Below are 12539 nucleotides of genomic sequence, written 5' to 3'. Positions count from 1 at the left end.
ATAAATTAGGTGAAATGAGCTCAGTATTGTTCCGTTAACCGATATAACTGCAAGAGCTGTGTCACTTTACAAGCTGTTTGCTCTAAAAAATTATGAAATCTACTCTTTTGGACATTTTTGCACACAATGCATCAGAGCTCGCTGTGAACATCACCTGCTACATCAGCTGCTACATCACCCATCAGCAATCAGCGAAAGCATAAAAATGTGCCACAAACCCACCTGATGGGGACAAGTAGCCTCTTCAGCGGCATGTAAAGGTGCCACGAGGGTGACATAATGTCATTTGCTGTGTGACTGGCACAGCTCATCTGGTTAACAATGCTAATTATGCTAAACAGAAGACTAATGATGATGATGATTAGGGATTTAAGAGCTACAGCATGGCGTGCTTGGTGTGTGTGTGTGTTGGTGGGGGGTGAACGGGTGGGGTGTGATGACTGATGGTGAGCATCTGTGTGTCGAATAGACAAATGGAGTGAACACACACACACACACACCCAGAGGTCTCACTTCATGCCTACTTAGCTCTGCTTCATTTTCATTTGAACTGGTGCCAGTGATGAAGGGGGATCTATACACGTGCACAGCTTCATACATTCACTCAGAGTGCTAATTGAATAAATAATTCTTATCCGTTAACAAGCATCCTTATTAGTTATGCTAATCAGCCTAGATAACCCAATTAACCCCATAGAGTGAGGCTCCTCTATGTGTTTATGTGTGGGTGTGCATTTCTCTGCCTGAGAGGATATCAGAGACACTTCAGAAAACACATTTGCTTAATTAGTTTTCAATGACATAGACAAGCATTTATGTCCTTATTGTTCTTCTTTTGAATGTGCAGTAATAGGCTTTTCACACCAAGGAAATGAGTGGTATTGAATTCATGTAGACAGTGTTTGTGGTTTTCTACATGTATATGTGTGGATAAATGCATTGATATGTAATTATGTCCGCCTTCTGCCAGTCTGTGTTTCAGTTAGATCCACATGGACATTGTATATTTTTTCAACTATTATGGTAGTTTAAACTGAGTGTGTATTTGTTCGGAGGATGTCTGCCTGTTCCATTAGTTTATGTCCTTGGAAATACAATTTGGCCTGAAGTTCTCTCCGTTTATTTAAAACCTTCAGTCAGCGTTCCCATCCTAATAGTGAATTTCCTCTCGTTTAGCTTCGCCACTCATTATCCGGGCCGTGTGAAAGAGACAGTGTTTAGAGAGGAGAGGGAGAGAGACTTGGAGAGGGACAGAGAGGGAAAGGGGGGAGACAAAGTAGTACAAGCAAGAGCAAACCAGAAAGAAGAAGATCGAGGGAATGAATGAGGAGTTTCTTTGAACCTGACCACATCTTCTTGTGCATCAAATGACTGGTGAGGAGAGCGAAGGGGGGGGACACCCAGACAAGACTGTCTTTGTGTAGAAAGAGAGAGAGCGAAAGAACAACATATTTACGTCTTACAGGAAGTCTCCCAGATGTGTGGTGTCACAAACTGCCTACGCCAAATCAACTCCATGCTGTGGCTTTTAATTAATAGTCAGTTGAAATTCCAGCATGCACACTTTTATTTATTGCACCTTTATGGATGCGGGTTTATCTGTTGTGCACCTGTGTTTGCAACATCTGCATGTAGTTTGTTGCGTAGTAAGCTGATGAGAAGTTTTAGTTTAAGTGGGAGTAGTACCCACCTGTACCTCCTGGGTTGGTCAGTATGGCTGACGGTCGAAGAGCTTCAATCCAAACACAACGTCAGAAGGATTTGACATCATGCTAAAGCTCAGACAAGAGTCTTGCATGCTATAAGCCTATCTATTTAAAAACATATATATTTTGATAACACTTGTCTTTCAGAACAGGGTAAGGGCTAGTCTCAAAAGTGACTAAAGAGTTTTAAAAAAAACATACACGAGGGCAAAGGGCAAAACTGCCCCTAAGAAATATCATTTTGCACAAAATGCACCTCTAATAATTATGATAATTTAATGAACTTGTCAAAAACATCGTAGCCCCTGACCCGGTCCAGTTGCCATATCATGTTTTGGATTTTCGCCTCGATGTTGCGTGTGCGTGATGAACCGAGTGGAGCTTCTTGACCTCCTGTGAGTGGGAGGAGACATTTTCGTCGTCATCCAGCACACGTTGAATTCTTCTGCGGACTTCATCAAGGGGAGCGACAACGTCAAGAAATACGCGGCCATCGCCCCCGGTGAGTGATAACTAGTAGTAATTATTTTTAACTTTATTTAGTTCGCTTTAGCTAGCTAACGTTAGTTGGCTCTGATAGTGCGTTAGCTCCAAAGGCTTGCTTGCTAGCTCCGATAGTGCAGTCACATCCTCATAAGTTACTGCCATCGTGTGGTTCACAACAATCCTCTATTTGGGGATAAATACAATTATTTGAGACTGCAGTTGACTGGGGGTTTCAAGGGTTACATGTTTAGATTAAGTCCCTTATCGCATGTAACATACTATTATTGTTTTTGTTTGTTCCATCTCAACACAGTGGAAGACCTCATGATGATCTCACTGGAGGGACCAGAAGAAGAAGATGCAGCATGTGTAGAATCTGCTGTGAGAAGAAAGCCAGGCGGCCTCACATAAAACCCTCTGAGCAAGGCAGCAGGTCAGACCAGCAACTTCTCCAATGGCTGACAGTGACACAGATGACGATGATGAACTGGTGCTCTTTGACAAATAAGCCACTCATATGTATATGTACATATTTATTATTTGTCTACACTGTACATATAATGTAATATTTGTTTTCATTTTCTGAAAAATTGGTTGTAAATTTTATTTAATTAATCTATGTATAGCCCTTTTATTACGTTTTTTAAAATTGTTATGTATGTTATAATATATAAAAAATGTATAATTGTTAATAGTTGTTTAAACAATAAATACCCACAAAGAAATAAGAATAACATATAATATGATGTCTGATTTCTGTTTTTTGTGTTAAAAAAACACTTTGAATCTAGACTACTGCCTAATAGTCTTCTTATTGTCATTTGATGACAGTTGCTCATATACTGTAAGCCTAAATAAGTATATTTATTATTTTGAACAGAGGTTAAATGTTATTTCACAAGTTTCAAAAAGTGCCCCCAATTTTTTTATAAATGCCCCTAAATTTCAGTCAGTGGGGGCAAAAATTGCCCCCCGAAAAGAAATGTAAATTTCCTTCCCTGGGCTGCACCCAGCATTAGCATTAGGTCATGGCACCTTAGCTAATGTGCTAATGGATGGGATTCCCTGTGGTTAGCTAAACTGCGGGGCTTAACGTCAAAAGCCTGCACTTTTGTAATGGGCAGACCAAACACTGTGCAGTACAGGTCTTGAATGGGGGCGAGATGCTAATATTAGCTCAAGCTCACTTCAGCTGACTCATCTTCTCAGTGTCCTTGGCTTATTAACGGATTTAAGACTGATTAGATCAGTCTTGCACAAGTGTGCACTGGCTCGCAAACACGCATACACACCACATTTGTATATCAAAATGGAATTGCTTGACCAGTGAAAACGAGATTAATTCAAAATGTTTGCGTCAAGGTGTGGGTAAAACCGATGACTGTGCATATTGTTAATGCACCTTGCAGCATTTAAAGCCATTAATGACATTATCTAAAGCTCATGTTATGCAAAAACATTTTGCAAGCCACTTATGTTGAGAATACGTCATGCTCCTCTTTCCCCTTTTGCTTTGATTTTACTTCTTGAGATCATCAGCATAGGTATTGATTTTGTAGTCCATTTGATGGAGTTTTAGTGAGCTAAAATGTGTATACCTCATCCATAATGATGTTGAGCTCTGTTACTACCCCACTGTAACATGCATGGCATGTGCTTTTCATCACAAGCTTCAGATATTTTAAAAGGAGTTCGGTAAGAGATAAGAAGAATATGCATATATATATATATATATATATATATATATATATATATATATTCTTACATGTACAGTGTTCACTCATTTAGCACAGTGCTGTTATTTCAGCCCCCTACTTGTTCAAAGTGTCTCATGGTTATGCAAACAGGTTGGCCATTGCTCTGCTCCCAACAAATGCCATAAATAGCTTGCCTTAGTCTCCAGAAACTATCAAGAGATTGCACTGTTGCTAACAGGTCAAATCTCCTCACAGCCTAACAGCGTGGTGGGTGATGTAACTTTGGCCTAGAAACCTCCCACATCCTTATTCTTCCTTTTGAAAAATCATTTCTATTATGCCATTGTTGTGGTTGATGTAAGAACCCACTACACTCCTGTTTCTTCCTATTTGAATGCATTGCTCAGTTCTACTGTGAACTATTTGATCAGCTTAGAACACGGCGTTACACTTTCAGAGAGTTGTTGTTGTAAACAAGAGAACGTTGTCTTGCTGTCTGTGAGAGTTTGAAACGGGAGAGTCAATTTCACTCAGTACATTTTTGTGTTCCATGTGCGGCATACTCTGTCTGAGTAGTCAGCCAATGTAAAAATGTGTACGCTTGTGTGTGTGCTCATGCACAAGATCGCTTGTTTCTACTCTCTGTCAGTGTGCGTCTGTGACGGTTTCCTCTCAAGATGTTAATTCCTCTCCTCCTGTTGTTGTCATGCTAACACACCAGCAGTGTCTGCACCAGGGAGACGAAGACATATTGGTGTTAATGAAAAGCCCTCCTAAACTCTCCTCCCCGCATGAATGTTTAAACATGCTTGTCATAACATTCATTCGCTCACACATGACAGCTAGCATCTGCAGCTGCCTCGCTCTCCCTCAATATTTTATCATACCATCTCCCCTAACCCCAGACTAGCACAATGGCTGTGTGTTAGCAAACGGAATTATAATGACTCAAAACAGGCCGTGTTCAGACTCACTGCCAGCACAGACCATACATAATGTATTCAGCAACACCACAGGCCTCATAATGGCACAATTAGTCAGTCTTAAATATGAAAGAGAGAAAGGCCGTGTAAAATGCATGTGGAAATACACATAGAGAAAGAAAATGAGAGAGGTAAACAAAGACGATGAGTGAAAAGACAGGAGAAAAAGAGAGCAGAGAGCAAGGGGGGTTAAGAAAGAAAGACAGAATTAAAGACAAGAACAAAGAAGCAGATACAGAAAGAGAGAAATCCTCATGTCCCTTTAGTTTGCTATTCAGAAGTCCCATAGCACTGCAGGTCAGCAGTTGTGACCTTGGTGGTTTTGACAGAAGTGGTTCGCCATGGTAACCCTTTAGAACACCCCCCCCCCCAACCTTCCTTACTGCCTTTCTGCCAATTTGATTGGACGCACAATTGAAATGTCATTCCTCAGCAACACGCGCGCTCACTCAACGGTTCAAGCTGACTGAAACAGTGGTGTGACAGGGTGTGTTGCACAAGTCAAAGTGAGAGAAGCCAGAGACAAAAGGAGGAGGGTCTTAGTTTAGCTTTATATCATTGTAGTCCTTCACAGAGCAGGACAAAAATATGCCTCAACGTGCCGGTTTATCTGAACTCCCAGTTCCAGGGTTAACATTGTGTGGTGGACGAGGGGAGCTAGGCACAAAGCATCAAAGCAGAGAGGCTTGTCCTAGCTGCTGAATACAGAATCAAATGAATATTAATGCGGAACCAATTACCTCAGGGAAATGTTGTCTGTAGGTTGGCTTTGCTAACACACGCGTCTCACCTTTAGCAAAGTGGAAGCAATGGGGGGTGGGGGGGGTATGGGGGGGAGAGAGCCTGGAGGCTGGAGGCTGGACAGCACTGATGTATTCGTTTTCCTCCTAACAAGCTTGTCTACCCTCCCTAAAATAGAATTGTCCACCACGCAGCTCCTCCTCTCCCCTCTTATTATTCCACCTAGATGCGAACTGCAATTTAAAAAAGAAATGAATTAGGGAGAGAATAAATGATAAAATTCTTCAACTATGCCTACGGCTAACAGGGAGTTGATATTGACGCCATGTTTGACCGCATTGTTTGTTTGAAAGGATTTGATAAGCAGCAACAATATCATTTCTAAATGTTTTCCTACGGTATTGGTTAAAGGTGTCGCCCCCCCCCCCCTTTAGACATAATATAAGCCAATAAACAAAACTGGGCTTTTAAAGTCCCTTAGAAGCACATTTTCATTTCACACACCTTTCCCCGTAGGCAGCAGTTCTGAGGCTCTGTAGTGGTGACATGTATACTATCTTGTTGTGTGAGCGTCTTAGCACAGTGCAGCACTGATCTGTGCAGGTCTCAAGCTGCTGCTGATTTACATAAGTGACTGTGGCACACTTAAAGCTGCTGGCTCCTTAAAGCCCCTTCTAAATCAGTGTTAAAGCCTTGATAATAGACCTCACTGGCCAATTGATTGGCCTTCATATGTTTACAGCTCACTTTAATTGCCTCAAAAATACCATTTATCAGCCATGTGTGTCCATGTATGCATGTATGTGTGTGTGTGCAAGCATGCCTGTCCATCGACAAAAAGGCCTATTGATTTATCAGCATCTGGATTTGTCCCGTTCACCGTACATAAAACCCCTGCGTATGTGCTGTTCAAAATGGGAAATGGCCCCATCGATTCCCTTAAGTTGGAGCCCAAATGCTAAAGATTTTTGGATAAGCTTTCTCATTATTTAAGCTGAAATCAATAGGGGAGAGCATGGGTCTAATGAATGAACGGGCCACAGATCAGATGGGGTGTGCTCATCCCTGGCCTGTCCTAGTCGATCCGTGTGGGTACGTGTGTGTGAAAGAGAGAGGGAGAGGGAGGGAGAGAGAAAGAGAGAAAGATACTGACTATTTGTACATCACACACCTTTTTTCCTTGGTACTCACACAAGTCCACCATGTAGGTCCATCAGTATCATTATTTCTCTCTGTTCATTTGACCTTTCCTGTTTCATTATCTTCTCTTTGTTGTTGTTCTACATTGTCTCTTTTTGAACCTCAGGTGCCTGAACTGTGACATCCATAGTGTGAAACATACAGCATGTCATATTCAGCATCAGTGAAATAGTTATTCTCATCATTATTACTGTGCTATTTCCAGTCACACCCTCTCTGTCTCTCTGTAGTTGACGGTCAGCAGGAAGCAGGTTGAGCTACTGAACAGGGAGCTGTCAGAGTCTCACCAGAAGGAGGAGATGCTTCTCTCTGAGGTATGGAAACACCAGAAAAAAAGACATCCTCTGCATTAATGTGTGTCACTTACCTCGGATCCATTTAGCAGTGGTTTTCCCTCTCACTTTTAGCTTGATTCCACCATTCAACAAACAATTATAAATGTAATGAATAGTCCACATCTTGCCTCATAAGGCCCAGTATCCCCATGGGGCTCAGTGTGGTTTGATCTTATCTTTTATGCTCAGAACACATCAAGGGGGAAATAAAATACAAAATAAAACATATACAACCGCAATACCTAGCGTAAGTGATCATAGCAGTGACCCAGGAGTGGAAAAGAAAAATAATAAGACTTGATACTCAACTCCTTCAAATGAAATCTAGATTAAACATAAATCTGCATGGGAATATAATATGCAGTGTGTCTGTGTCGGCGTCAGCCAGTGAAACCAAAAATTCCGCCGGAGAGACCACTTTGGCAGACTTTTTGTTTTTTCCACTTTCTGTTCTTTCCACTCGTCTGAAATATCCAAACAGAGTAGTGTATCTCTGGGGAATTTCCTTTGGCAGGGCGTGCAGACACCCCCTTCTCAGAGTACATTTACCAGACAACTGCTCAGAGTTTCACTTTGTGGTTGGGCCAACTCGTGGAATTAGATTAATTAGCTACAACTGATATCGCCGACAGTTGTCATTTCAGATGGCGGAAGCAACACTCGCCAACTGAAAATGAGAAGTCTGCGGACATTTAAAGTTCATAAGAAATTGATAATATCATAGTAATTAAATACCACATATATCTGAAGTGGGCGACTTTTTAGTGGCTTAAAAAAAGAAGAAGAATGAGTCATTTGTGCATATCAACAAAGTAGGAGGCTCTGGAGTGCAAATATTACTAACCAGTCCAATTTCCAAATAGTAAACTCCCTGTCCCTTCCCCTATCTCCCCTCCAAGGTGTCCCGCCTTTTCAACTCATAAATATGGAAGGCGAAAGATGATGAGATTCACGGACAAGAAAGGAATCAAAATCTATTGTTGCGTGTCCTTTTCCCCGTGTAAAGTTTGGATTAAATGTCACACATTAGCATGTGAACTTTTAAATGAGCTTGTTTGCTCTCCGCGGTGTGGGGCATGTAAATACCCATCTTGAGTATGGAATGGGGATTGCTGGGTGCGGGTGGGGGTTCACAAGAATTGGGAAGTGTAGGACATATTTGAGTGTTGCACCGGCAATTAGGCCGCAGCAAGGGACTGGAGCACCAAACAGCTCTATTGACTGGTTGCGTCGGGCTGGTGTTCCACACCTGATGTGGCAGATGGGAAAGCTCCCTGTGGCTCCTGGTGAGATGAGTGAAAGAGATGATTGACAGGCACTCCCAAAATGGGATGATTGACGTGCACTGTCACAAGGAATCTACTCCTGGGCTAATTCAGGTGCGAGTGGCAAGGAATGTGTGTGCGAATACGCATGGATGTGGGTACGTTGTGTCTTGAGCGATGTGGCTCTGAGAAATTGTCCATCAAATATTTGACATATCAAGTGGCTGAAGTTTAAAACTTTTGTAGTGTTGGTCAATTAACTTTTTAGTATTTACCTTTTAAAGATTAAAGCTTGTCATGTTGGAGAAACCGGTTAGTGTAAGCTAGATTTAAATAAACTCCCGACCCTTCAGACGTATCTCCAAAGCCACTGCCCAGAATTATCACTATGAACATAAACAATGAACGTGGTTCTTGTTAATTAATACAGCACAACTAGTAGACAGGCTTATTACAGTCCTGTGACAGCCAGGACTTTAAAACATGTTTTTTAATAGCATTTATTTTATTGATTTATGTCAGGATGTAAAGAGAATAAAAAACAATAAAGGTTTCTAATATACATTACCCACCCTAGATTTAATGTATAAAAAGCAAGTGCAGAGCCATATGCCCATAATGTTTTGTTTACAAAAGAAGTCAGACAGGATCTTATATTTCTGAGCTCATAATATGCCATGATGATGTGCATGTATGTGTGCATGTGTTGCCGTACTGTGGAGGATATTTGATAGTAACCAAACATCATTTTATATTTGTACTTTTTTTTCCATTGACTATAGTACTCTTTGTTTTAAAATGTGAGGCTGCTTATTTATTGACATCATTTCCTCTCAGTGAAGGGCTTGTGTCTGTAAAACACATTAAAATCATAATGCAATCTTTGCTAACCCAGGAGCAACGTTATTGTTCTATTATACTAACCCAACAACAGTATCCCAGCCTGTTTATCAATCCAATATCTCATAATGTGCTCTCTGCGTGGCCATTTTGAATATAAAAAGATCTCACACCGTTATTGTACCATATTTCCTATATTTAGTATCAATCTCTTGTTCTGACATGAATCTGACACATCCAATATTATATTTGATTAGTGTTTTTGGTTTTTGTTGTTGTTTTTTCATGGTCTCCAGGTGATATTGGATACATGTGCAGAGCTGGTATTATGTTGGCTGTTTCATCTGGGTATAAAAATGATTTAGTGTGTACTCAGCACGCAGTGTCATTGACTAGCTTTAATTTCACTGCAAGGGTGGGCTTTATTACTCGGCTACTCTCTGAGTGTGTGTGTGTGTGTGTGTGTGTGAGAGAGAGAGAGAAAGAAAGAGAGAGAGAGAGAGAGAGAGAGCGAGAAGGAGCAAAAGAGGGTGAATGTTTCTGTGAGTATATATTTGTGTGTTTCCTTGCTCTCTGGTGGAGCAGCATGCCACCCCTCTGCACACTCATGCATGTGTGCATATCTCTGTGTATATCTCCAAGCCTGTTGTATTCATCAAGCATCTTCAGCACGTAAATACCATTCAATGGAAGAATCAACCGAACCAACATGTGGACCAGCTCTCCCATCACACTCGGGCCAAACCGGTGGTCCCATTTTAAGAAAAACAGAGGGGCTCCACTTTGCCGTGACAAACCTTACTTTTGATCAAATGCTACAGAGCCATAATCATGTTTGTGCCACTGAATTCTTTAACCTTTCCATGACCCCGCTGAATGCCAGCGGCCCAATCACGGAACCTAATTGAATCTGCTCGGCGGCGCCCCCCCGACTGATGAAAAAATAAAATTGGGGGTGAAAAATGAATACAGCAGCAGAGAGAAGGAGGGAGGTGATGCTGGGGGGGGGGGGGGGGGGGGTCGTTGCACCGCCGTTTTATAAATACACAGATGTGCTCACAAACACACACAACCAGACACGTACACACAGTCACACCTTTTTCAATCCTGCAGGAGAATGGGGAGTGGGAAATGACAGAGGGAGAGAGAAAGAGATGAAGAGAGGGAGAGGGGTTGGGCCCAGGTTTCTCATTACCCCCTCGGCCCATTCGGAGGATATTCCTATAAAATAATCTGATTTATTTGCAATTTTCCTTTAAGCGGCTTAGTGTTTACCTCCAAGATTAATATTTTTCTCTGTTATTAATATTAGACTGTAATTAGGAGTGATGTGTCTCGCCAAGCACAGTTCCGTGGCCGCCAGGCAGCGAGCTGGATGAAACTCTTGTTGCGACTCTGTGATCCCGTCTCACAAGACAAAAAAAAAGAAAAGAGCAAAGAGAAGGAAGTTTTAAAAGGCGGTAAGAGGCTGCAGGGCGGGTATGTAGAATTACAATTGCAGCATACCTGTTTTTGTGTCTACGATTGTGTGCATGTGGGACCGTCGGAATAGGGGAGTGTGTATTTCTTTAGTTTATGTGTGTGAGTGTGACAGTGTGATGGTCCCCTCTGATTGATAAGGTGTCTGTGCCGGCTGCAGATTGCTCTTGCTGATTGCTTCTGAGAGCTCCAGCTGATTTATAATCAGAGCAGGATGAAGGATTGAGCTGTGGATTGCTTATCTGTTTAGCCCCCTCACAACATAAACTGACAAATTATCATGTTGAACACACACACACACACGCACACACACACGCGAAAGAATAAAAAATGTAATAACGCAGACCTTCTTATTAAACACACAAACATATAACACATACTGTCATAACACATACACACACACACGCACGCACACACATAAACACACTCAAACATAAATTCACCGGACACACAGAACAAAAACAGGTTTATTCATCAGCACAGTCATACTTTTATGATTGCCCAAACGAGTGCAATCAGTCTCATTTGTTTACATGTCAGTATGAGATGTATAGAAGTCAAGGTAAGTTGCAATTAACTTGTTTTATGCACTTAGAGTTATGATTTGCTCCATGCTGAAGAATTATTTGCAAGATGTTGTGCCAATGATTAAGGATGTGGATGTACTACTACGCTTTGTTTGCTTGATATTTAAGTATAAATACGCTTTCTGCCTGCATACTCTCGCATTTCTAGAACCTACAATGCGGGAAGTGTTGCTGAATAACGATAACGAAATCCACATATTTCTATTGCGAAAAGATTCTGATTGTGTTTAAAATATTTTATTTGTCTAAAGTAGGTGTTTGTTGTTTTTAAAAAAGATGCTGGCATATTATGTGAGACTAAGTCTACGTGGCAAGCCAGAGTACAAGCCAGCAGGTTTAAATGCTGACAGGTTTAGTATGCCCTATGGCACTGTGACAGCTCTATGTGTGTACGTGTGTGTGTGTGTGTGTGTGTGTGCGTGTGTTTGTGTGTGTGCGTGCTTCTGTCTTTCTGTCTTCCTTCCCATTCTTACCTGTCTGTCTGATTATCTTTTACTTTCTCTCATTTTACCACCGTTGTTTGTAAATGCACAGTGACAGAATCACTAAAGAAGCACAAAAACACAAAGTACAGGAGCACTGGGCATCCCACACACACACGCACGCACGCACACACACACACACACACACACACACACACACACACAAACACACTGACGAATGGCAGCAATTAGATGGGGAAACCAAGCATGTGAGGACAGAGGAGCGCTGAGGGGCGGCAACCGCTGTTTGGAACTTGTGTGTGTGCTGTACATGTTTGTGTGTATTTTGAAGGTTTTTATCTTTCTAATGCACCACCCAGCTGTCTAAATATCAACACGTGACTCATATGCAGTTGGTTTTGGGGTTTTAATATTTGCAATCAAGGACCAAATGAGGAAAAGACTGGATTACAACATTATCAGTTTGCAAAAATGAATTGCTCCTGGGACTTAAGCTGGAGCAGAAATGCTGGCAGCAGCGACACTTATGTACAAAAACATAAGGGAACAATACAGACATAGACTTAGAAAAGAAATGCACGGTGGCCCTAAGGGTCAAACACAACATTTTAGAAAACACGATAACATTTCGGAAAACACAAGAGCAGAAGAAAAAACCCAACAACATCACAGTGAGATTCAAACTGGAAAGTGTGGGTATATGTTGGACATTTATTCCCCAACCCTGATTGGGTGAACTGTCTTTCAGTCTACAACAAGCATACATACTTCTGCTTC

The 12539-nt window shown here is 41.6% G+C and overlaps 1 protein-coding gene across 1 annotated transcript in view; it reads left to right on the top strand.

Annotated features, from left to right (window-relative positions):
• LOC117749918 (early endosome antigen 1-like) overlaps positions 1-12539 on the top strand; it is a 61986-nt gene that overhangs the window by 24231 nt on the left and 25216 nt on the right. Inside the window, exon 7 of the mRNA XM_034560737.1 lies at positions 7044-7127. Coding sequence (XP_034416628.1) covers positions 7044-7127 — 84 coding nt within the window. The remainder of the gene's footprint in view (positions 1-7043; positions 7128-12539) is intronic.

The sequence above is a fragment of the Cyclopterus lumpus genome, chromosome 20, assembly GCF_009769545.1.
Source record: "Cyclopterus lumpus isolate fCycLum1 chromosome 20, fCycLum1.pri, whole genome shotgun sequence".
Taxonomy (NCBI): Eukaryota; Metazoa; Chordata; class Actinopteri; order Perciformes; family Cyclopteridae; genus Cyclopterus; species Cyclopterus lumpus.
This window is presented reverse-complemented; position numbering and strand designations above follow the sequence as displayed.